Source organism: Ooceraea biroi, chromosome 8 (genome assembly GCF_003672135.1).
Source record: "Ooceraea biroi isolate clonal line C1 chromosome 8, Obir_v5.4, whole genome shotgun sequence".
Classification (NCBI taxonomy): Eukaryota; Metazoa; Arthropoda; class Insecta; order Hymenoptera; family Formicidae; genus Ooceraea; species Ooceraea biroi.
Window position 1 is genome coordinate 4,400,035 of NC_039513.1, and position 26,361 is coordinate 4,426,395.

Sequence of the window (26,361 nt, forward strand, 5' to 3'; positions counted from 1 at the left end):
TTACATATTCACGAAAAGTTTTCGGGTCGAAAAACGCGTAAAATCGCGAGCAAGAAAGAACAAACGGAGGGAAAAGGAGCGGGTAAGGGTATGACGTCAATACTTAAAAAGAAAAAGAATTAACATTGGTGGATTCCACCAGCAAGACTTGTCGGTTTGCAACCAGTTCTCGATCGTTGTGGATATTGATCTCAAAGTTATTCGGGTAGAAGTTTTTTGTTGTTTTCAGATTCGCAGATTCAGGGTCGCAGCACATTGCATTTTTTTCGAAGCAACTAAAAATCTTTTTAATAGAAGTTAAAAATATACAATATCTAGATAAAAATATGCATCATAATTGAAACTATATTTATGGAAGTGGAGCGTATTCAAAATACTTTTTTAACTAAATCCTTAAATTTTTTTATCTCTACTCTATTTTTCAAGTTCGCTCTAGCTTTATTTAAAAAAAAGAAGAATAGATTGACACATTGCTTGATTCTCTGTTATTTAAAATCAATTATCTCTAGAAAAAGACGTTTAGAATGAATCGCAAATCCAATAATACTTAATCTATGTGTAGATAATGGATAAATATTCAGTCATTCTAGCCATCACATTAGATATAACGATTGTAAGCGATTGTGTCACTATACTATTTTATTCGCGTATTCGATTTCAATATCCCGAGGAAACGGAATAGGCAAGAGCAATTTATCAATTATGATTAGTTTCGATCGTTTGAGTGTCAATGCAGATAAATATCGAATATTGCTCACGGCACTCTATCATGGCATAGAACTTAGTATGTTCTCCAAGTAATACAAAACGTATTTAACATGTTTGAAAATGTTTGCATAATTGACTTCCTCAGTCATTTCTTATTCATTATTGATGTCAATCAGAGACATACAGGGTGAGGCACCTAAAACAGGCCACCTGAATATCTCGGCTGTTAATGGTGATAGAAAAAAATGTGTTAGACCAAACTTGCATGGTTTCGAGGGACACATAATTTGTCCTAAATAGTTTTTTATTAGGTGGATGCGTAGAGGTCATATGAAGGTCAACTTGGTTTTTTTAAATGGTATGATATGTTTTTTTACGTACCATCTAGTAGAGCGTTTGAAGATGCGCACATTGATCTACGGGTCAAAATCATTCAAGGTCAATGAAGGCCAACTGCAAGGGAAAATAATTTACTTTATATTACCTAGAGTTCTCTGCTATTAAAAATACTGTAAACTCAGAAATGAAAAGTTCTAGCTCTTAGAAATTTTTTCTTTTTCCGCGAAGTTCTGAGTTGTTGTTATCATTATTTTTTATATTGCCTAGAGTTCTCTGCTATTGAAAATACCATAAATTCAGAAATGAAAAAGTTCTAGTCCTTCGAAATTTTTTCTTTTCCGAGAAGTTCTGAGTTGTTCATATCATTATTTCTTATATTGCCTAGAGAGTTCCCTGCTATTGAAAATACCGTAAATTCAGAAATTAAAAAGTTCTAGCCCTTAGAAATTTTTTCTTTTTTGAGAAGTTCTGAGTTGTTGTTATCATTATTTTTTATATTGCCTAAGAGTTCTCTGCTATTGAAAATACCGTAAATTCAGAAATGAAAAAGTTCTAGCCCTTAGACATTTTTTTCTTTTCCGAGAAGTTCTGAGTTGTTGATATCTATATTTTTTATATTGCCTAGAGATCTCTCTGCTATTGAAAATACTGTAAACTCAGAAATGAAAAAGTTCTAGCACTTAGAAATTTTAGCCTTCAGTGACCTTGAATGATTTTGACCCGTAGATCAATGCGCATCTTCAAACGCTCTACTAGATGGTAAGTAAAACAACATATCATACCATTTAAAAAAACCAAGTTGACCTTCATATGACCTCTACGCGTCCACCTAATAGAAAACTATTTAGAACAAATTATGTGTCCCTCGAAACCATGCAAGTTTAGTCTGAGACATTTTTTTCTATCACCAATAACAGCCGAGATATTCAGGTGGCCTGTTTTAGGTGCCTCACCCTGTATATAATCACATATCAAATCATTCAATTGTTAGATTTAAAAGAAATTGAAATTTCTCAATATTGAGAATTCCATGGCACAGAAAACACATTTCATTTTTAAGAACAGGTCCTTTCCACGCAGGTTGCGTTTTTTCGTTATCATAAAAAAATCTTTATTTGCGTTTTATCCTTATAGTGTGTGCTGTACATCATATATAATGGTATTATTATTGACATTACCATGTATATTTTTTACCGATGGTGATGCAATTTTGTCTTGTTTTGTTTTGTATAACAAAAGTCTTGTTTTGTTTTGTATAACTGTCAAGTTTAGCAAAAAGTACTATATAATAATCGTCTTTCTGTTGCGTTTCGGTATCTAATAGTTATTTTTATGTTTTTATGTTAACCAAATTATCCACATAATTATTTATACATATGTAATCAGTATAACGAGTATAAGTGGAATGGAATATCAAATCTATTCCACAATTATAGGTTCTTGTATATGTACATTCGATTTATTTCTGAAATTGTTCGTAATTATTCTCGCAATTATTCATAAGTCAAAAAGTGTAATTTCTGGTAAATATATTGTTTGCACATAAAAAAGTTAAATGTCAACAACATTACTTATTAAATTTTCAATTGATCTAATAATATATTATTTACAGAAATTAAATTTTAGGTAAAAAAAGAATAATTTATCTTTAAAAGCTTATTTAAAGAAACCCTTAAAAATTGTATTCAAGAATGTATCAGAAATGGTCCGGAACTTACTGCGGAGAAAAATATTGAATGATGTTTATGACTTACAGAGTTCTTCATTTGTTTACTAATCTATATATAATTTGACCCACTTTTTCTACTTTTTCAGTTCATAATTTTCTTCTTTAGTTGATGACAAACATATCATTTCCTGTAATAAATGCACTGTAATTACGCGTGACGTGCGCTTCAAGCTATGAACAACTTATTTTCATTTAATCCGATCAGCAGTGCGATAGCACGATAATTATCGCACATTTGCCGGCAGTTTCCTGATGGTATTATAATATCATTGAATATATCATTGAATTCTTGTAGAGAAGGAGATAAGATGTTGGACATATTGACAATTAAAAAAACACTGTCATAAGAACAAGCTGTTTTCATCATTCATGAGAAGAGAAGGAGAAGCCTGGTTCGATTAATGTCGGCGGAAATGCCGAAAAAGTTAAATTAATAAATATGTTTCTACACTGAACGATTATAAATTATTAAACAAACAAGTTCGTTATTTTAGAATGACATCTGTGGTCGCTATGTGTATGAAATAAATATGAATATATTATAGAAATATAAAACCGGAAAATACGATTTGAGAAACTGGATCATGATGTGAGCACACAACCGGTTTCGCAAAATATTAACTACTGTTATAAATCAACTACTCATAAATGACGAGAAACCAGCTCTGAACGTTACGCAGTTTGACTTCAGAAGACAGATGCTTGGAGCATATTACATACCTAGACTCACGGAACATTCGCGACGAATCAATAATACTTCGATCCGTTAAATAAAATGTACGAATTAGAAGACCAGTGCAGTCTGAAGCAATATGTGTGCTACGTTACAATTATTGATCTTGTAGTAAAATTACATTTTGACCATGTTGATAGAAAAGTCGATAGCAGACTCGTCGAGTTTGTAGTAATCTCCTGGAATCCTTTTCTCGCATGCCAGATTTCTTCCTGGCACCACTGTTTGATTACTGTTCTGGTGTCCGCCATCTCCATCGCCACTACACCTAGAAGAATGCAAATTTCGGACTTTTTACCTTGCATCTTCTGGAACTGGTTTAGACGATCTGTTTTAGATGATCGAACAACAAAGATATTCACAACAGATATTTGCAGAAAAATTTAGTTTTTATATCTATGTTCAGATATGTACACACACACACACACACACACACACACACACACACACACACACACATATATATACTTCAAGTACTTATCATATGAAATACTTATAACATCTGGTATTTATATCTTATATTTAACTCTTCAATCATGGAAATTTAAACATAATTTATCCGTAGTTGTTTTACAGTATTCACAATATTAATTAAACTTTAATTAGATTAATTGAGTTTGCCGTATCCATTTTTCAAAGTTTGGAATTATATGTATATCGTATAGACAATTTTTTTAACATATATAACAAAATATAAATTCAGCGAAAGATAAGATCAGAAAATTACACATAATAGTGCTTCCCGTTTTCCTTGATATAAATCGCGATAAGAGAACCTTTCATAAATATACAATAAAATCTATGAGCAATTATTATACTGTGTGATTTTATACTCTATATCTGTTATTTTCTACAACATGTAATTAAAAATGCTCATACTGAGTAATGACCATTTAATTGCGGATGCTTCTGCCTCACGAAAAATAACGACAAGTTCTAACGCGAATAAAACTGACAGAGCATAAGGAAGTAACGGCTTTGACGGGATGAAAAACGAGAAACCTTGTTTCGAACGGACTTCAATCAGTTACGGTCCAATTCTAATGTGAAGTAGTCAACCACATCCAAGCGTTCTAAAATAAATCGTATCTTGAAGATAGGTATAAAATAGTTACATTATTTATGTAAATTCTACATAAAACGCACGACGAAATATGCAACCTACAATAGTTTATTTCTTTATTATTATTATAGCTTTACAGTCTAAAAACTTGTCGACTGAATTATATTTATCAAGATTACGAGATTAATTTTGTAATGTACGAGATCTATTATTACCAATTTACAGTCTACTATTACTGGAGCGCTTATTATAATTTTGTCCGTCAAAAACTGCGCAATGTATAATTTTGTCTCTATTGCCATCTAAATCTTATTTCTGAGAAAAGATAAAAAACTGATCAATATGTATCTGGAAAGTAAAGTCTGATAGTTCTTCATTTCCGCACGTTACACGTATATTGCGCTAACAGATCACGTAAATTGAGAAAAACGGTAATCATGCAAATTGCTGTTATTGCAATCGATTCTATGTAAGTCGCACTACTTACGGATCGCTATCCTAATGTAATTAACCATTCTGAGGGCCGTGCAGGTGCACTACACTGATATGATCGCGACGCGCTCGCAAATCAGTACAATGTTGCAACGACAAGGTAACGGAAACTGTGCGATCCTCGTCATAGACGTCTCCATCAACGTCTTTGCGTTCACTGAGTGCGGTTGCTGCAGCTGGTCCTCCTTCTCATAAAATCTTCCGGCGATAACAGCACTCGAGCACCGCAACTGCTAGATAAGAACGCAAGATCAACTCAAAGATGATAGGAGTGACCTATTATCTATTGCGGATCCGTGGGAGGAGCTGCTCCGGAGGCTGTCCCTCGGTGATCCTCGATACCCGCTAGGAAGAGGGTTAAAAATGTGGATGCGGAGCGTTCCATTATGATCTTCATTCCTTCTAACTGTGAGCTGGTCGACGATTCTTGCAACGGTTCTTGGACGGATTGTCTACCTTGCTGTTACAGCGTGTGTAACAATATAATGACTTTGACCTTCCTTTGTGTCGAAACGCGAAAATGGAGTACACTAAATCTAGAAATCTACATCGTTCTACCGTTTTAGTTTGTTGTGTCAGCAAAAAGCGGAAAATATCTTTAAAATGCACAGAAATTTAAATTGCAGTATAATAGTTTTATAAAGAAATTTGCAAATCATCAATTTTTATAAGGTATTAATACGTTATAATACATGTTACTGATTATGTAAGAAATGGGTATAAATATTGATATTTAATAAATTATGACGATTTACTGTGTAAAATTATTATTTATCAATGACATTATTTCTGATGAGATAGACATCTTGTTTCAAGTTGCATAATCTTCGATTCTGCTACGGGCAGTATATAAGTAAGTTAAATTGATTGACTTTACGTGACCTTTGAGGATCTTGTACTTTGAGGCTCTTGTACCTTGAGGCTCTTGTCTCGTGAGGCTCTGAAATTATGAAGATGTATTGCGATTACTTTTGATAGTATTACATTAACTTCTGATCTTCTGGTCTTCAGTTTCGTCCAACAAAAGTGGAAGAGATCACTTATCGATATTTCTTGTTCATATTACAGTTCTACATCAAATATAAAAATATTTCGAAGATCCATCGTACATGACGTATTATAAGCAAGCAACATCATGTGGACATGCATTTTTTATTATCTAATGAGACATTGTTAAGACTTAATGGAAGAGAGTCAGAAAAAAATCTCAATGATATGGTAGACTTCGCCATTCAATGTCAAACTGTCAATTGTTACAAATGAATGGTACAATTAGAGAACGTATAATATCTTTTTATACAACATCTCATGAATTAATCACTTTTTACATGGATATGTTTTATCCATTTAGCACTTTTACTAATTAATAATATTTTTGAATTTTATGTTTAACCCTTAGCTGGCACATGGGGTTCTGAGAGACCCCAGCCTAGTTCGACTGTAAATTTCAATATTTGAACGTACGTAAACTTAAAATACTTCTTAAATAAACAGCTTAAATTGAAAAAAAAAACATAACCACTTTTATTCAAATATCACCAATGCAACCTTCAGAATAAATACCTTTTTTTAAACCGAAAAAATCAAACTATTTTTTTATAATAGTGTTATGACTCCAGAGTATGTCATTAAAATTTTAGCTCTTAATATGAAAAATTGAAAAAATAACAAATTTTTAAATGAAAACTGACATTTTTCACGTTTTTTCGACAAAATCCATTTTTTGTATACTTAACCTTCAATTTTTTTTTAAATTTACTATAGGATCTTCTATAAGAATACTTTAGAAGTATCTCCTACTGTTTGAAAGTAATTATATATTTATTTACAGTAGTTACAAATGAATGTACTGCTGGGGTCCTACAGGACCCCAGTGTGCCATCTATGTGATTTGGCTGTAGTGTGCCAGCTAAGGGTTAAAATAATATCTGAAATAATATCTCTGTATAATAATTATTCGTTAACCTATGAGATATATCATCGACATTATTATTTTATAAAATAATAAATACAACGTTTTCTCTCTGTTTCATACAGCTAGTAACATTTTTTTAAATCTGGACAAAGTTTTATCTTATAATAATACGAGATATATAAATTTAGTGTTTAAAGTATGTAAAAACTTAAATTATAAAAAGATATACACATACATTTTATTTATTATATATTGTAAATATATGTTCGAATAGTACTTCACAAATTCACATTTGCTTCTTTTTAAGTAAAATTTAAATCAACTTCTTTATATTCAAAATCTATTTAGTTTGCTTTTATAGTTAATAAACTGAATGATTTATCATATTTCTTGATCATCTTTCTTTTTACTCACTCAGCGTTAATCCTGGAAAAATTGCTGTGAATTAATTTATTGTAAAAAGATATTTTGAAACAATATTTATCATATGAATTTTGAAACTAGGTATGAAATATGTATATCTGTATAAGCTATAATATATTAATAATAAATTAGTACTATAATAAATTAGTACTATAAAAAATTAGTGCGTTAATATTTTAGCTAAATAAAGATTTAGCATTTGTTTAACAACACTTGCCTGCTAAGCACACTTCGCTGTCGGAGGAATGTACGCTGTGATGATTGTTATCTTCTTCTGAATCATATACCTTGTTTTTTCTTTTTATTACTTTCTTGGAATTTTTATACCAAATTTTATTCTGCTTACGTTTCCTCTTTTCTATGAGTCCTTTTTCTTTTTCTGCCATTTCTCCCCATTCCTTCCATCTCTGTTTATTCTCGTCGTTCGTATCAAAATTTGCTTTCGTCGATTTTTTTATTCCGTTCTCCGAAATATCTCTTCTTCTTTCTTTCCTCCCTTTTGATTAATCATTATCATTAACAATAAGTTTTTATTCTTTTAATTCACGTGATTTGTTTTGAGTCCTCGACTCAGACAAATTTAAATAAGAAAGTAGCATTATTAATAATAATGCAAGTGCGCAATGTAGTATAATAAATTTTAGTGGCTAATCTCTGTTACGTAACAGATACCATGTAATCACATAATTAATTTTTCAGCACTTAGCATATAATTATGTATTTGGATTGTTATTAATTTATAGGTCCATTAATTTTAGATTAATTAGTTCTATAGGGTATTGTTAGAAAGCACATTATATGTTTATAAGATTTTTCTACAATGTTAATTTTGTAAAAAAACATGAAGCTTTGAATAAGATTTATTAATAAGATACAGAAAGATATTAAAATAGTTACCTCTGATGCCGTGAACTTTTGGCTTTTCTACGACTTGATGTTGACGTTGATCAATAATCCATTTTCTTTCAGATAATGAAGGTTGAATCCTTTTTAACAGCGTATCGACCAAGAAAATTTTTCTCAATGGTTGTATTGTTAAAGGTTGACTCGCTTGGCTTTTTTGCTTTTTGCAATCAAAAACACTACTTTTTAAAGGACCATTCATTCGATAGCTTTCTTCGTCGTCGCTATATTCCATATTATCTCGAAAACTTTTCAAACTTTAATGCACTTGCTTTTATGTGAAGTTTTCTTTGTTTTCTGCTTTTATAATTTTTTTCTGTAATATTTTTAATTATTTAAATTAGGAGTTTTATTTAAATTAGGAGTTACATACATATTTCTGAATATTACAAACATATTATAAGGACGCACATACATACGCATGCATATGCACACAGAAAATGGAATAATCTGACGTTGAATTATTGAACAAAATTAATAACTATTTTAATCAGTTTTAAGATACCATTTTTTATAATCGATAACAACATGATTATTTTTGTAGATAAGACATAATGATGAAGAAATATGAATTAAACATTGGTAATTAATTAATGATCAAAGAGATTGTAATTATCGAGAAACTGTAATTATTGAGAAGTTGTAATTTATGGAACAGTAAAATTGAATTACCTATGCAAGAATCTGGATAAATTAATATTATATATTATATATTACTATACTATGTATATACTATATATTAATAATATATAAATAGATAATATTTGTATATTAATAAATAAATTTGTAACAATTACTAATACTAAAACTCTTGATAAATTACTTACCTATTTATTACTGTTACTGTTTTGAATATTCAATTTTAACTTATGCCATTTTCCAGTTATATCGAGATTTTTCGTATGAGATTTAGCAGATCTTCAGAAAATTATTTTCTGAATAAATTACGTGCGTTTTGCATTGATTTAAGAGGAAATAGCACTTTATTTCTATCATGTCATTTTTATCATGCTAATGGATGAGATATGCAATCATGTGCATGCTGAATGTCCAATATCACGTATTATTTTTTTTTAATTTTAAATTACTGTGATGCAATGTACATAATATACGCATCATCATCTGATCGCAATAGTCATATTTTAACATCGAATCATTCGATAATTTTGTCATGACAATCTGGTAAACAATAATTTCTCGTGTATAAAATATGCAATTGTACACTCCGTCTTAATTTGCATTTTAGTATCATAAAATATTCATTAAACTTGACTCATCAAAATTTATTAGCAATGTAAACACAAAGAAGCATTCATTTTCTTATATTTATTGTCAAATTTAATGTTACTTGTGCTGCTGACGGCATAGGTTATTTTTTAACATAAGTTTTCAAAAGCGTTTTTAATAACGCTACATATATCATTCGTCACAGATAACACATCTTGCATTTTTTCAGAAGTTTATGATTATAAACGAGAAATGGATGCGAGACGAAAAAAAGAGACAGATGTCTTGGACTTGGACGGAGAAGAAACGCAATTATTCAAGCAAAAAATTAGGCAGCTTGCTGAATGCGATGAAATCGTTTCAGCCGAGATTATCAATGTTGTCGGAGAAATCACGAAGGATGTCGAAATGGCTGAAGACAATGTGCCGAGCAGCGATGAGTTTGACGAAGACCTGGAGGAAGAATATCGGAATCTTAACGTTATGCTTGATTTACCAAATGATACGTATTCCCTTACTGAAATCAAGCCGGAACTACCTACTTGTGTGAAGTACGGCGTTCGTTCCGGCTTAACTCACTTAAATATGCCAAGGTTTTCACCGTTATCCAGAGGTTATCAGGTAATCACAATTGATGTAAATCGATGATAGAAATTTTATGTAAGAATATTAAATAAAGAAATACATCTTCATTAGTAATTTTTTTAAATATTAACACAACGTTTTTCAAATTGTTTTAATTGCGCGGCTCTCTTAGATGCATTTATGTATTCTTTGAAAAATGTTTTTCCTTTAATTTTAATTAATTTAGTAGTTAAATGAATAACGTAATTATATATGTAATTTACACACAACCAATATTTTGTTTGTTGATATATTATTTTATTTAGATTACATTGTACAATTTTGCGATGCCATCCAAATTTATCTGCTTTATTTTTCTATTTTACATTGGAATTCTATAAAGCACAGTTATCAAAGATCGCTACGCTAACGTAACATTACGCTAATAACACATGTGTGCGTATTCGAACTTTAGTACACCTGATTAGATGTTGCTTTGCAGCTTCTCATTCTGCAGCTCTAATAACAGGGAAGCGCTATAGCGATTGCAGCTTTTGCCACGACCACGGTTCACAAGTCTCGCGGTTGGAACGAGGCAGTCATCGATCAAATCATCGAGGATGGTGATACTTTTTATTGCGAGTCATATAAAGACATGAATACCGGCGATCGTCGAACAATGACTATTCTCGACTTGAAAAAGAACTTCCTCGTCCAGAAGAAGTTCAATGTGACAATCAAGATTGATGATCCAGCGTACGCCGGGAAGTTCCGGTCGCATGATCCGACAGAGCTTCATCTGGCGAAGGCGTTGGAGCTATTCTTCGAGCGATACGACGCCGGGATCCTGACGTCACCCGTGCTCAACATAGCCATATGGCGTGATGCAAAATACTACAACATCTTCGACGGTCAAGCGCGACAGGAAAACGGTGTGTCTGCAGCCGACCAAGTGAGCGGAACGGCCAAGTTATTCCTCGTGAGGGATTTGACGGAAGTGCTGTTCATTATCCTCGAAAAAAGCGGCGTACAAAACGAACCTTTCGTGATTCACGCAATAGCTGTGGTCTGCGTGGAGGCGGTTTCTCCGGATGATCCGGAAGAGGCTGCGAGGACGCCCGGTAGACCGCAAAGGCGACCGAGCGGTTACAGAATTCGTCGGAAGCATCGGGCCGTCGTGCAAGGATCATATCACCTGAATCATCCTGCTCTACCGAAAACACTGCGAAATAAAGGACATCTAGTTATAGCTATTGCTGCGTTAGTGTACTCCCGGCTAATCGGTGCCAACAAATGGACGACTGCATTGCTCGACTTGATCTTCAATCATTCCAACATCTACCTGATTGACTTGGTACGCGTGCTCGGCAAAAAGTTGGATGACGCATTCGAGCTGCGCTTGGAAGACCTGATGAGCGATATTATACTTGGAGTATACTCCGCCAAGGTAAAGGTGGACGCGAACGTGATACCAGGTCATGCGCAGAAGCGAGGCAAGCTCGATATGGATACTGGCTTGTGCGAGTTTTTCGAGACGCAGGAAATTGGCATACTTGAGGTGAAGAAAATTTTCTATGCGGTCTGGAAACACGGCAATGTATACTACTTTCTAGATCCGTTTGCTTGCGACGACGAGGGTTTTAGGATTCGTTATAACGATACGGAACAAACGACTATTGATTCTGCCAGATACGCTGCCTGTGTAACCATGAATCGTACCGTAAAGGAAGTCGTAGAAACGGTGCTAGAGAATACCGGTACTAAGGACAGAGATCCTTTCCTGATACACGGGCTTAAGGTACTGTATGTAAAGACTGGAATGACATTGCGTGGCGGACCGTTTGAAAAAGTGATTTATCGGGAAAAGGGTACGAACCGTAGACCACGAGCCCCGTCGCCACCGATGCCGATAGATACGACGATAGCGAAGCCGATCGACACGACGCCGCGTGCACGACCAGAATCGCGTAGATTCGCGGACGTTTCCACGCAATTTCCAGACATAATGCAGAACGCGGAAGAGTACATGATGACGGATGACGAGCCAGTGACTTTTTTATTCGCGCGAGAGCAAGTTAAGAGAGAAAAAAGAGCAGATGAAGAGGAAGAAGAAGAATACGAAGATATAAAAAAAGAAGAGAATGAAGGTGAGATGGAAGAGACACTCATGGATAAAGATATAGACGACGAGCAAATGGAGACGGACGAAAAAGCGCAGCAGAAAGCTCCGGTTAACTTTATCACGGGATACAGAATGATAAACGCTCATCGTCTGCTTCTTCGTGGTACCAAGAATTGCCTGAGTGAGGAGTACCGTGCGCGATCACGCGGCAGACAAGGATTGATAGCCGCTTTGACCACGTTGGCGTACAGAAGATTAAAAGATCCGACTCGCTGGCGAAATATCGACGTGGATCAGATCGTCGATGTCAGCAATAAGGCTTACGAGCAGGTTATAACGTGGATCGAGCAAGGTCGACCGGAGATAAAAGAGGCGAAAGCAATGGAAGAGGAATTAGGCGAAGAAGAAGAGGAGGAGGAGGAAGAGGAAGAAGAAGAGATCGAAGAAGAAGAAGAAGAAGAGGAGGAGGAAGAGGTTGTCGCTCGGAAATTAGCAGTTGCACCTAGTCATTTGGATGTCTCTCACTTACCGCCTAGATTGAAACTGGCTGAGTATGACGCGCTCTTCAGGACGAAACCGAACGTTATCAACGGTGAGGCGGATCCCTTGGCTAATCTCGCGGAGGCTCTCGAACGCTATTTCGAACGATACCCTGAATTACTGTTGGAAAATAAAAGATTAACGTATGCCATTTGGAGAGAAGATGGCAAATTCTTTTTGTTCAATCCATACGGCAGTGATTCGGAGGGATGGCGCCTTCGAGATCATCCAGCTTCTTTTGCTGTGACAGATGGTCTTAATGAGTTGGTGGATTTGCTTCACGGTGTTCTGGAGTACAACGATTCGAGTTTCGCGCTTCATTTCGTGACACTGGACGCGATACAGCCGGGGAAATATGCGTCACCCGTGGAGATCGTGATCCCGGATGAGCAGACCATCAAAATATTCCGGACGAAGTTTCTGCCGATAACCGATGATGATCTGTTGAAGCTCGAAGAGAAGAAACCTGATATCGTCGTGGAAAAAATTGAGGAGCCTGCAGAAGAAATAGAAGAAGAGGAAGAGGAAGAAGAAGAAGAAGAAGAAGAAGAGGAGGAGGAAGAGGAGGAAGAGGAGGAGGAAGCAAAGGAAAAGAAATTTAAGGAACTTGAGAAACCTCTTGTGGACCCATTGTTGGAAGTAGAGGAACGCATGCAGCCTGATGCGCCTCATCGTCTGAATTTGGCTCTCTTGACCTCCACGGTGACAATTGAAGAGCCAACTGAAACAGAACTGAATGGCTTGCATGAGGAAGTCGTGATGGAGAAGATGAAGTATGACCATCCACCACCATATGTGATGCCACCGAAGAGAACGCTCTTGATTTTACTGAAAGCAAAACAGGCAAGCAAGTCGATTCCTTCTCTCGTATCGAGATTCTCGATTGATTCTAGGCTGGAAGTTAAAAAGAGGGATGGTCTCGTCATCGATCTTCCGGCATTAGCTGCAATCGTGTCGCTGCCTCAAGATGCGAAACCCTCCAAGATGATCAAGCTGTCTCTTAGGAAATACTTGTACTCGAGATTGCCGCCGATTCGTATAATACCTCTTAGAGCCATCGACGAAAGCTACATTCAAGATGAAGAGACTGATAAAGTGCTTGACGAAAAATGTCTTGAACGAGGAAAGTCAGAGGAGAAATACGCGACGTTAGCGGAATTACCGGTGTTGCCTTGTCTTCACAGAACAGAACTGATACCAGTTGGACCGATAATTAAAACTCCTGTTGTAGTGACGAAGCACCTGACGTGTCTCGACGAGCGAAAGCGAAAAAGTGTATCAAAGAACGAGAAGAAAGTCCTTGCCTTTAAAAAGAATCTTTGTGATGCAGAAAAGCTTTTATTCAAGTTAATATTTCCAAAATTTCATCTTGATTTGCAGGTTAATAAACTTTTGTTTATTAAAAAATTTGTTTATTCAGAGTAATTGTAGATTATTTAAAATATATATTAATCCAACATAGAGATACAATATTTCCTCAATCTTCTTAGATTACAAGATTCCAAATCAGGAAAGCATAAAAATGCATGTCCTATCTTGAATATATACATATATAATACATATAAAATTGCATTTAAGATAAAATTTTAAATTTGATAAGTGTAAGCGGATACATATCGAATATTTAAATTATTTTGTTTTGTTGCAAAAGAATTGCTAAACTATTCTTTAACTCATAGAATACTTTTCTCAAGTTGCTGTAATTAAAACTTCATTTTTAGTTACCGGAAGAGAAAGATGATGGTGGAAAGATAAACGAGAAAAAGATGATAATTAGCGTAAAGGATTCTGATAAAAAAATATATCCTTTATCTCCGGAAGATGTCGGCTTTAAAGTAATTTTCATGCATAATATCACAAATAGAAATTATGTTTGTGCTAGCGCTATAAATATATGTGTTATATGTTGATAAGGGTTTCCGCTTAAGTAGTTTACATCTCTTATTTTTCTCCTACTATATGAGTAGAGATGTTATATAACTTAATATAATTAAAGACTTAAGAAGCGAGCTGTATCTCGCTCTCTTAAATAACTGAATCGTCTCATAAACAATCGCTTTATTTTACGATGCAAGGTTGTGGATGATAATACAGAGATAATACGAGGCAACTGGAGCCTAACGGATCGCTCACGAGTCGAGTCTTCTCACTTCAAGCCTTGTTATTTCTCGGCTATATTATGCATTTTGGCCAAGATTGCACGAGACGCGGATCGCTTTCACAGTAACACGCTGAATCAATTGATTCTTCTTTCCAATAAAATCAATCAACGAATCGGCAAATTGCGATACAAGGAGTACAGGACGTTTTATAACGTAGATATTCTCGACACGAATTACAATATCGTTCTAAAAGAGATTGTTCGTGCCGATCCTGAGACTGTTCCCTCCGACCAGCTTGACACGGTCATCAAGAAATTTTTGGAGAGAAACCAAACCGGTATACTGGTGCTAACGAACTGTGCCTACGCTTTTTGGACGACGGATGACAAATATTACCTTTTTGATCCTTATCCTTGCGACGAGAAGGGGAATACTAATGAGGAAGGTTATTGCTGCCTTATGAGATTCCGCGAATTAAAACCTATGCTCGACAGGATCAAGGAAAACGCCGGCGAAACTACAAGGAAACCCTTCCGTCTCTATATCATGTCCATCACTCATGTGGAAATAAAAAGACGCAAACGGAGACAAAGAAAAGCTGTTAAACGTCCCACGAAGATAGCGGAAGAGTCGGTGCATAGCAAAGAGATGCAAGACGTGATGACTCTGCCGTCAGCTAAATCAGAGTCGTCCCTGATCGAATCAGTCGAATGGGTTACCTCGGATCCGGAATTAGATCCGCATCGCGACGTTACATCTCGCGGTTTTACACCGATGCGCCATTACTCAGCTTCGATGCTCGAGATAGCCGTTTTGGAGAACTACATTACGACGCCCACGTTGGCACCGTTCAAGGAGTCCTTGAAACCAGACCATGATCGTGGAAAAACAACGGTGGAGAGGATGGAGACACTCGACAGGACATTCCGCAATTACACGTCGGTCGCGATCCCCATCGATCTCTGCGTCATGGCATGGTCGTTGATCCACGATCCCGCATCTTGGTCAGAGCGCACTTTCCGCGGCTTGTTCGAGGCCAGCGTCGATTACGCCCTCGACAGCGTGTTAGCGAGCGAGGACACTTCTGTGGGCGACATGACCGACGCACTGCTACCGGAATTCGAGATCGCAAATTACGCATTCCGTGCGGTATTCGCGCCGCTGCACTTTGGGACCCTGTATGCCACGGAGGGATGGAACTTGGCGATGACTCTGTGCAAGATATTCGAGACGAAGATCTATACGGGCGCGATCATCGTCTGTCATTACGCACACGTGGGTGTCACGAAGAAGGGCAACAATTATTTCGCTTGGTGGACGGTTACGGGGACGAAAAATTTAAGAATGATCACGTCCAGAAATATGAGCGAATTCCTTAAGCTGATCGTCAAGGAGATCGACGCGCCGCAGAAGACAGGATTCGTCGTGAGAGCGATTACCATATCCTACGCTCGTAAATTGGCACCGGATTGGAGCGACATCGAAGGCCTTCACGAACCGATGGCGCCGACGACATCCCTAGCGAAGATCCACCGGAAAGAATCGGAAACACGCGATATTGAAGCGATCTTCAAACCAATCGAATCAACTCCGAAACCGATCTTTATTCATGGAACGGTAGCTTTACGCGATCGAGATAGTCTGCTGGAACCGCGAGCGAAACGATGTTACTTCGTCGCGCTGTTAGCCGTTGTGGTAAAAAGGGACATCGTTCAGTCGCCTCTTCCAGCTATTATCGATAAGATCCTCGAAGTGGCGGAAAGCTTATATAGGGAATTCTCTGAACCAAAATTTCACGTGGAGCATATCCTGCGAAACGTTCCATTGATGAACAGATTCTTTGATCTCCGGGACTGTGCCTCGTCCTTGGTCACGCTGACGACGAATCCCCGAACTGGTAGAAACGACTTTCTCATGAAAGTGAGTGCCAAAGATAAAGGAGAAGAAAGGAAATAATTTTTCTTTATTTTTAATTCTTTCTATTATATTATGTTTTGATATTCAGGTCTCGTTTGCTACAATTTTGCTTTACAATCTAACTTTTTATTTTTCTCTACATCTTTTCCTTTTTTGTATTGCAAGAATTGAATAAGATAATAATAAAAGAATATTAACATAACATTCTTTTCTGGCTATTTTTACATATTTATTTACAATTTATAATCTATCTAATAATTAAGTCATTTATATTATGTCAAACATTCTCGCAGTCTTCGTTAACAAAACTTAAACAAGATATCTAGCTTGTAATAAATAATTCTAAAGTTTCCATTGTATATTCATTGATTTAGGTAAAGAAGTGTCTGAAATGTCATTTCAAGATGTACACGAGCGGTATATTGCATTTCACTAACTGCTGTTACGGCTTCTGGTATTCAAGATCGACCAATTGCTATTACTACTTGGATCCCTATCAGTGCGATGCAAGAGGCAGGAAGACTTTAAGCGACGGCAACGCTTGCCTGTGCATCTTCTCCTCTGTCTGTCAAATGGTGAAACACATGTGTCTTAATCAGCACGAAGGCACGACTGGATTTTTTCTTCATCGGATTCACGTGGACTCTATCGACACACCAGCATCCGAGAAGTTCCAGGAGGATCCCATGTGGGTCTACTTGGACTATCACTGGAACTTTACGCATTCGATCGTGAGAGCGCGTAAGAAAAGAAAGGTCAGCGATAGGTCCGCCTCATCACAGATCGATCGTTTTTGGCATAATTACGTGGTCGAGGTGACAGGTTTGATTTACTCCATATGGGGCACGATAGGCGCATACGATTGCCGATTTGGCGATCGCGCCGGTAAGAATCGCACGGCCATATGTGTGGCCGTGTTGGCTATACAGAATCTCTGTCATCCTTCAAGATGGAGCCCGGCTATTCTGGACTCGGCTGTGATCTGCGGAGATACATACTATACAGAAAGTCTGAGGAGCCTGGCACGCGAGTGCTCGCAGCCGACAAACAGATTTGGCCTACGAAGCTCTCTCAGGTTGTTCCCGCATGTTTGGACTGTGGATTTCGGCACAAGCGTGTGTGGCGTTCTTTATGATGATCGAAATCGATTGACGTTAACTGCCGCTTTGAAACTGGCTTTTGAGGAGGCTCGCAACATCATTGTGGAATGCAATAATATCACTTTGGCTGTATCAGCCGCCAAAAATGCGTACTACGTCGCCGATCCATGTTGGATCGGTCCGCCGTTGTTCGTGAAGGATCGCGGTGCGATTTACACTCTGTGCTGCAGAAACGTGTACGCTCTCGTGTACGCAATCACGAAGATGATTAACACCAATCAGAGACTTGGCGTTCGTGTCACGCCGGTGCTCTTCACGTTCGATCGAGAAGACTCTCGCGAGGAACCTGAGCCTTGCCCCGCAACTGCAAAGATTTTATCGAGATCCTTGCGAAGAGATCCGGGAAGGATCGACGATCCTGGCATGCGTATTCCCGGAGCGACTGCGGTGCCCGACGAGAGTTCCTATCCGCAGTATCTGCAGCGTCTTGCAAGAGCTGTAACCGGAACTGGCAGCCAGCTGGAAGAATGCCAACTGTCGTCACGTCATACAGAGCCCGCATTGAATCCCGAGAATGTGAATAACACACTCGTGAGCGCTAAGTGGCGTCTAAATCTTGGCCAAGCGCGACCCCCGAAGAGACCTCGGCCACCCTTAGATCTTGTTTGGCTAAAAGATGATTCAACGGAGTTCGTTGACTCCGCGACTGATCTGTTCGAACCGCGTCACTCGCAAGTTTCCATCACGGATTTAACAGCGTGCGATTATTACCCCAAACCGATGGATTTTGCCAGTAACATTCCTGCGCCCGGTATAGAATTCCTTGAATGTGCCAGCGAGCGTAGCTTCATCAGGGAGCAGAGTCGCACGGAGTTCGACAAGCGTGCTGCGGAAATGTCGCAGGATCCATACAAGAGTCATCCACATCGTCCACCCGTAATCGTCATTCAGAAGGCTGACGAAGCAACCGAAAATGCTGAATTAAGCGAAGCTACGACAACTGATGCTACGGAATTTACGGACAGCGAATTTTGAATTAGGATGACTAACCAAATGAAACATCAATGAAGAAACGAAGAAATATTTTCCTAGAAGTCGTGATTATAAACGAGTAGCTATACCGAGTAGCTATACCGTCAATCATTTTTTGCGAGATGAAGCGTATCGACATAATTATTGCAGGATGAGAAATAAAACGTTGAATGATGGAAATTTTATGTAGTCAAAGTGCAATACTGCGAGACCGATATACGTAGGTATAAACCGAAACTTCCGACAGAGTCTGTTGAAAAACAACAAACGCATTTATTCCAAGAAAAGTTTCATGTAAAAACTGTAATAATACAACGTAAAAAAACATGTCAGAGAACACACCTGGAACATTTTTCATCAATTATAACATTATTACCGCCTCATTGGCATACTAAATTGCACATAAAATGTCTGATGTGTGATAATTTATAATAATTATAGAACGTGATATGCAATACGCTTATGTACACGTAAAATAGACAGAGATTATTAAATAATTATTGAGAGAACTAGAGATTTATATGATTAAATTACAGAATCAGAAAAAAAAGTATAATTTCAAAAGCATTTTTTGTTTGCATTATGTCATAGCATGTATTATCTTTCTGGTATATTTACAATAAAACTTCAAGAATATAATATATATCAGATTTTTGAAGAGTTTATGGATTTTAATAAATTGGGAATTGAAGGAATTTGTAGATCATGTGAATAAATATTATAATTTAGTCATATCTTTTTATATTCATTTATTTGTTAAAATAAAGGCGTACAAAAAAGTATTAAATTTATTAATATCGGACGGCAAAAATGCTTGAATCGATATAATCATAGGTTTTACCTAGAATATAACCGAACCAATCAAACTTAAAATTAATAATTGACTTATATATAAATTTGTACCATTGCTAAGGGATTACTCTGATTACTCTGATATAATAACACATGATATCTATAATCTTGCATGAAATAGTACCATATCAATAAGGATTACGCATAATTAATACACAAATCTTACGTTATACAATAATAAATGTTTGTTTCATATTTCGGTGGAATGAAAAACACGACACTGCCTAAATATGTATAATTTTTAAGCATATGAAACGTCTTACAAAAACAATGGCCTCGCTTAAAAGTCATTTCTAATTTCTGTCATTAGCGTTCGATGTTCTTAAATTTTATCCCTAAGTTTCCATCTCTATAACTAAAATTTAATACTCATGATCAGTATTTTACAAATACATAAAATAATTAATTTGCTCAAATAACTTTCAAGCATGTGGACAATATTATTAAGCTTATGCTTATATTTATGTATTACTTAAATAAAAGTAATAACAACATTTAACAATATTTAAGTACGTTTGACACATAATACTTAGCACAATGCTGCACAATAATGATGTACGCCATAGGTAAAAAGATTCGGAAAAGAAAGCGAAGAAAGATACATAGAGATATAGTCAAGAAAGTGCAAGAAAATTTAGTATGGCATAACTACTCGCAAGAAAATCTCTTCATGTGAATCATTTAAGGATAAACAATTCAGTTATCGAAATGAGACTGATGAGACTGTTAAAATTTTAGAGCTGCCGTAGAATTCTCACGAAGAAAGTATCAAATGCAAAAATTACGTGAAAAATAGTGTCGTATGCATACACATTTTTAAAAGACGATACAGATTCACTCAAGGCAATCGCGCGTCACAGTACATATTATGTTTTTCGGTTATTCTTAAGGTGAAAGTGTTTTCTCCTTGCCCTCGAATTCGATGATCATCAATTATGTAGACACAACGTATATATCGAGGCCAAATTAACGTACCGATCCGCACTTGTAACGTAAAATTATCTACTGTAAATTATCACATGCGGACACATGGTCACAAGGTATCAATTATTTGAGAAAACACGATCTATTTACTACAAGAACACGCGAGCAATCGTGATACGACACAGGATCGGTGGCGAAATAGGGATAACATATTGAAAAAAATATTTATCGTTTTCAAAACTCACACCCATTTGAATTGCGTGATTGTCTTTTGTCTTCTATATTGTTAATGAAAAAATCAATTTTTACGGAAGAAATTATTTCCAGAACTTGTAGCTTGAAATGGAGAACACATGATTGTATATAATAATTCATTTGCAGAAATGCAATTATTTGTCGGTCGGTTCCTCGGATTCTGGTTTCGTGTACAAAATCTCAGCATATTCCGTTTTATCCTCGTTAAGTCTGCGAGGTGCAGCTTGCTGTTGTTGCGTGAGGTCCAACTCCGCGTATACTATTCCACCCTCGCCCGCTGGAGGATTCGTTCTGCCTTCCTGTGTGGCTGGCTCAACGGTCTGAACCTGTTATCATGTTCTTTTCAGAGATGCCAAAATGCTAAAGGATCTCAATCCTAATTAGTATTATATTTATTATGACAATAATAATAAAAAGATTATCTAAAAACGTCGCATTTAAATTTATATTTTCAAAATAGGAAATGGAAAAAGAAAGTACACGCCATGAACTCAATCTCTTTTTATCCTATTCAAATATTCTTTTTAGTTATGCATTTTTCTCTTTCGATTAATCTAAACTTATGTACGGAATATCGGAGAAACATTGCTAAATTACCTTCTCGTCGTCAACGGTAACGACGGTCTTCATGGTGTCTGTATCAGTGCCTGCTACTTTGTCTTTGTTCCGTCCGAAGAGTCGAGACAAATTGATCCTTGGTCTCCGTTGTCCACGAGACGATGCACCATCCACCTCCGACCGGGAATATCTACCAGCGCTTTCCGTGTCGCTTCTAATTAAGAGAATTAAATTGTTTCTTCCGATACAATACGTTAACGCGATCGCGCGTAATAATTCCGCAAAAAGTGCAAATCGTCCAAATTTAGGATGCGGCACTTGTAAGTATCTTCTCTCTCGAGTCTTTAATGTTAAAGAAACTGATAATTTAATGACCCTCAAATGATGATTAATTTCTGCGTACGTCTATAATACGCGTATGATACCTGATTCTTTAAATTGACAAATTATTACAATTAATAAGTACAAAGATGTTCGAAAGATTGAACGTATTGTCCAAAGAATTTTCAAAATTTTTAAATCAATTGAGATTAATGGAACCACTTCATTTTGATCAAATATAATCATAATAATTCAGATTTTAGTCTATGACTTTTTGCATAATTATTGCTGCATATGTGTTACCGTTATAGTTACCGTAAATATATATGTCACATGTAATATAAAAAATATAAAAGAGTATTACCTTGTACTCTTATACCTATTTTTTGTATTTTTCTTTTATATGCGTTTCTAATATATCTTCTGTTAATATAGTACAATTTACCTCTCTCTTGAGTCATGACGTTACATGCGCGTGGCATATAAATGTGAGTTTGTAATTAAAGCGATAACTTGATCGTTAAAAAGATCAAGATTGTGATAATGAGATTGCGATATAATAAACGCGGTATCGTGACAAGCGATGTTATTATAATACTAGCTATTTAAAATGATCGAGATCTAATCGAGGTTTACGTTGAATATTTCTGATTACAACATCGAAAATGGTGTACAAAAAAACTGCAGTAAATTTTCCATGAAATTCTGTGGCAAGAGATGACTTATATTTATTTAAATTATCTGTTTGTGAATGATATAATTGCCATCCTAATTACCCAATAAGCTTGAACGTTATATTACGAAAACAACAAGTATCATTAATCACTTGAATGTAGTCAGAACTCTTGCTCGTTAAAAAAAATAAGCGCTGCAGTTAATATGGATTGTTACATAAATTATGATAAGTATCAGATAAAGCACATATAACAATTAAACGAAGCACAAATTGAATAGACGTTGATTTTTTACGTTAGTTGAAATTATTAGACCAGGATGTCGCGTGTAAGTGTATGAGCGATTGTGCCGATCGCTTGAGGAAAACACGATTATCGAATAAAATGAGAGGCGATTTGCACTGTGATCGTTGTCATAAGCTGCGATTGCGTTCTATATGCCACGTGCATTAAGCGGCGTATATTCTTACTCGAAGACTCTAACTGAGAACTTTCGTCGTCGAGAAAAATGCAGTGTTGGATACTTCAGTAATTACGACTTCGTTTAATAATTGATTGCCTTTATGGCTATTTTCGTTGCGGATTTTGATATCGCAAAATCATGCAGAGATGGTCGAAATCATAGGAATACGTTTTTATAACTCTATAAGATGTACGAACAATGTTAAACAGTATTGTATTTTGTAGAATACATTTTATTATACATTTCTCTTCTAGCTTTTATACTCGATAAAACAGGAACAGTAAAGCCAAAAGTAAGTCACAAAATAAAAACATGCAAGTTTGTTGCTTGCACATATCAAGTAGATATGTGATTTGTCTGTCGTTTTATCTGCCTGATATGTAATCTGTGTAATGATTGCGTGAACGTAGCATGAGCGTATAGCATTAATATCTACTCTACTCTCATTTATCTTATTCGAAGATCTTGTAAAAAAAAACTGTGCTATGTGAGAACTAGGTCACTCAGATTTAGCACGAAGTATGACTGTCTTACACGACGCGTTTGATATTATAAATGATCTGCGAGTCAATATATTCCTAGCAAACGTTTTTTTTGTATTCTTCATTCTTGTTTATCATTTTACGATCATTTCAAATCATGACATCAAAAACTAAAAAAATCATACTTGCTTTATTTCCGCATTATTCATTATTATTATTAAACGTCATAAACTAATATTTACTCTGTTTTATGCTCTTTTTCAGCAGTGAATTAATAAAAATTATAAATTTCCTGATTTATCTTTGTATATAATTTATTTTTGTTGAAGATATCGTAAGACAGACGAAAATTCCCAGTTTGATGAAATTGCGCAGAAAACGAGGGACGAACAATACTTTGTTGGCTGCTAGTCTCTCGCGCGATTTAATCCAATTTTTGTCTAACGAGTAAGAAAAGCGAGCGCGTCGGCGATCACATTCGGCATTGCAAACGAATAAAATAAAAAGCTGCTGCTTGCCTTTTTTTAACGACATCGGCCGCAGTTTTCGATTTGTCGAGGTGAAGAAGACTAACGCTCGTTGCAGGATCCGCGAGGTCTCTGAAAATGTGCATGCTTGGCAAAGGTTCTACGGAACATTGATCGTCGAGTTACGGAAAAGCGACGAAAGGATCTAGGTACTATCTCAATCACTAGCCGCGTTTACTGAATTCAACATAAGCATTACGGAAAATAATGTATTAGCCATGACGCCAGTGCAAGAGTATAGATAGCAAGTGCGATTGGACGTAGATTGGACATTAATGTATCGTAATTTCGATATACTCACGACTCCCCGAGATTCCTTGTAGATGAACGACCTGAAAGTAATAAGCACAAGTTTTGCTTTAATTCGGCAGTATCCTGCAGTTTATTAAAAAATAGATTAAAATTTGCTGCAATACGTGCGTAAATATTTTTATTATTTTATATTTTATTTTATTAGTTATATATCTAGACAATTTTAGTTAAAAGAAGTATTTTCGTAAAAATTTCATAAAATTATAATATATAAAGATAATTCATTAATTTCAATTTCTTAAAAATTATATTGTATTTAAAGCAACGAGATAGCTTATATAACAATATAACGGAAAATACAATATTTATAATTTTTCAACGTAATTTTCTGCAGGCAAAACTTGATGATCAAAGAAATTTAATAAAGATGATTTAATAAAGGAAAAGATTTATGTATGTGTACAGATAATTCACACTACAATGTTTCGCTTCAATATTTTGAAGTGATGTCACGTTAAAGACAAGATGCTCAATTCTCATATCTTACAAACTGGCAGACAACATGTCAGTAACATGTGTTGTATCATTAACCCTTAACCCACGATGTCGATTTATAGCACGTACATATATAGTTCTCTCGTTTCTCATTGTAAATGTGGGTTACAAGCCTTTATCTAGTCAAGTTAAAACGTCATTACCCAATTTGATAGTACTGCAAATACTAAGAAAACATGCTTCGTCACACTTTCGGAGTAAAAAATACAGACTGTTACATAAGACGGCAGCATTAACATTATAATCATTATATCATGCTTTCATGTTCAAGAGTTTGTATCTTTTGTCTGCACTGCACAGATGAGAAAATTTTGTTTACATCTGTGACACAAGATCTATCTAGTGTGAAACTGTGAATCTAGTTTGATGGTAGGACGACTAATATCTCAACACACATTCACCTGTTTATATTTAAAACAAATGTTTTATTTCAAAAATCATACGATACCTAAGTATAATAATATCATAGCGACGAATGTGAACTTATAATTAATTATACATACAGCTCTCTATATATTAATTTCATTTGAATTCTTAGATTTTAATCTCGCCTATCGCATTGTATCTACAAGTAGAGATACAAAATGTAATCGTCCGCGTGCACGGTCTTAGCGCGGCTGCCTCGTTCGTTTTAAATCGATCGCGATCGTGTGACGCTGCGTCACTGCGACGCAATCTTTAAACGGCTTTTCCCACCTCGTTAATTAGAAAGTCAGTGATCTCCGGAGTCTCTCCCAAAATTGATCGCCAACGGCGCCGTTTCGATTGGGCCCTTAATGGGAAATGACGGGATAACGATGTCGTGTAAAACGTAATTTCTTACAATCACCGCAGTCTTGCGCGGTGTCGGTAGCTTCTAAAAAATGCTTCAAAGAGAGAGAAAGAGAGAGAGAGAACACTAATTGCAGGTATTTATAATATATTTCGCGATCCGGCGAATCGGCGCCGTCATCGCTTTTATCATCTTACTCTAATATAGGCTTACACATTAACATATAAATATATCTATATAATATAATATATATAAATATATATATAATAATATATATACCCCATTGTATGGCCAACGATCATGCTCCTTAATAACGTTATGTCATCTTTTTCGTAATATTACGGGAGTTTTACAAATGTTCATACTCGATCTCTAGTTGTCGCGGAGCAACGAAAACGCGATCGAACGTGCATCTGTATTTTTACACGTCCGGTACACATATATGCCTGTATGTATATATATATATTATATATCTTCATAGCATGTGATCATCGAGATATATTTAAGTCGTAAACGTTACAAGTATAATTACATTACAACTAATTAATCGGTAAAAATCAGATACACAATAGATGCATTAATATCAATAAAGTTGTATTAAAAAGGTGTATATAGGGAGCTTTTGTACGCAAAAGTGTATTCGTGTGTGATCTTTCTCGTTCGTGTATCTCGAACGAAACGAAATCATTTAACGAACGACCGCCTAATAACGGATCGAAACGAATCGCGGTCTACGACGATACTTGTCGCGTGCACTTTGTAAATATTCATAATTCAAGAAAGCACAGATCTTATGGCTCGTACAATTGTTCATAGC

At 35.9% G+C, this 26,361-nt stretch overlaps 3 protein-coding genes across 3 annotated transcripts in view; 1 reads left to right on the forward strand and 2 right to left on the reverse strand.

Moving 5' to 3' along the window:
• Positions 1-5,732, reverse strand: part of LOC105285836 (scavenger receptor class B member 1) — a 32,615-nt gene extending 26,883 nt beyond the window's left edge. Inside the window, exons 1-2 of the mRNA XM_011350348.3 lie at positions 5,060-5,732; positions 3,631-3,777 (exon numbers count right to left, since the gene is read on the reverse strand). Coding sequence (XP_011348650.1) covers positions 3,631-3,777; positions 5,060-5,087 — 175 coding nt within the window. The 5' untranslated portion in view covers positions 5,088-5,732. The remainder of the gene's footprint in view (positions 1-3,630; positions 3,778-5,059) is intronic.
• Positions 5,733-15,313: 9,581 nt separating this feature from the next.
• On the forward strand, positions 15,314-19,642 carry LOC105285841. Its single transcript, XM_020033798.2, has 2 exons — positions 15,314-16,780; positions 17,152-19,642. The coding sequence occupies exons 1-2, from the start codon at positions 15,320-15,322 to the stop codon at positions 18,910-18,912; spliced, it is 3,222 nt and encodes a 1,073-aa protein (XP_019889357.1). The 5' UTR covers positions 15,314-15,319; the 3' UTR covers positions 18,913-19,642.
• A 3-nt stretch (positions 19,643-19,645) lies between these two features.
• LOC105285837 lies at positions 19,646-24,260 on the reverse strand. Its single transcript, XM_026971823.1, has 3 exons — positions 23,957-24,260; positions 21,538-21,712; positions 19,646-21,266 (listed from the first exon to the last, which is right to left on the reverse strand). Exons 1-3 carry the CDS (start codon positions 24,049-24,051, stop codon positions 21,075-21,077), a joined length of 462 nt encoding a protein of 153 aa, XP_026827624.1. The 5' UTR covers positions 24,052-24,260; the 3' UTR covers positions 19,646-21,074.
• Between the last annotated feature and the right edge of the window lie 2,101 nt (positions 24,261-26,361).

Coding starts and splice junctions, on each gene's coding strand:
- LOC105285841 (XM_020033798.2), top strand. CDS start 15,320: ATGAGATTCCGCGAATTAAAACCTATGCTCGACAGGATCAAGGAAAAC. Junction 16,781..17,151: donor GAAACGACTTTCTCATGAAA/GTGAGTGCCAAA, acceptor TCATTGATTTAG/GTAAAGAAGTGTCTGAAATG.
- LOC105285837 (XM_026971823.1), bottom strand. CDS start 24,051: ATGCACATTTTCAGAGACCTCGCGGATCCTGCAACGAGCGTTAGTCTT. Junction 21,713..23,956: donor GCCGATGTCGTTAAAAAAAG/GCAAGCAGCAGC, acceptor TCTCTTAATTAG/AAGCGACACGGAAAGCGCTG. Junction 21,267..21,537: donor TTACCGTTGACGACGAGAAG/GTAATTTAGCAA, acceptor ACATGATAACAG/GTTCAGACCGTTGAGCCAGC.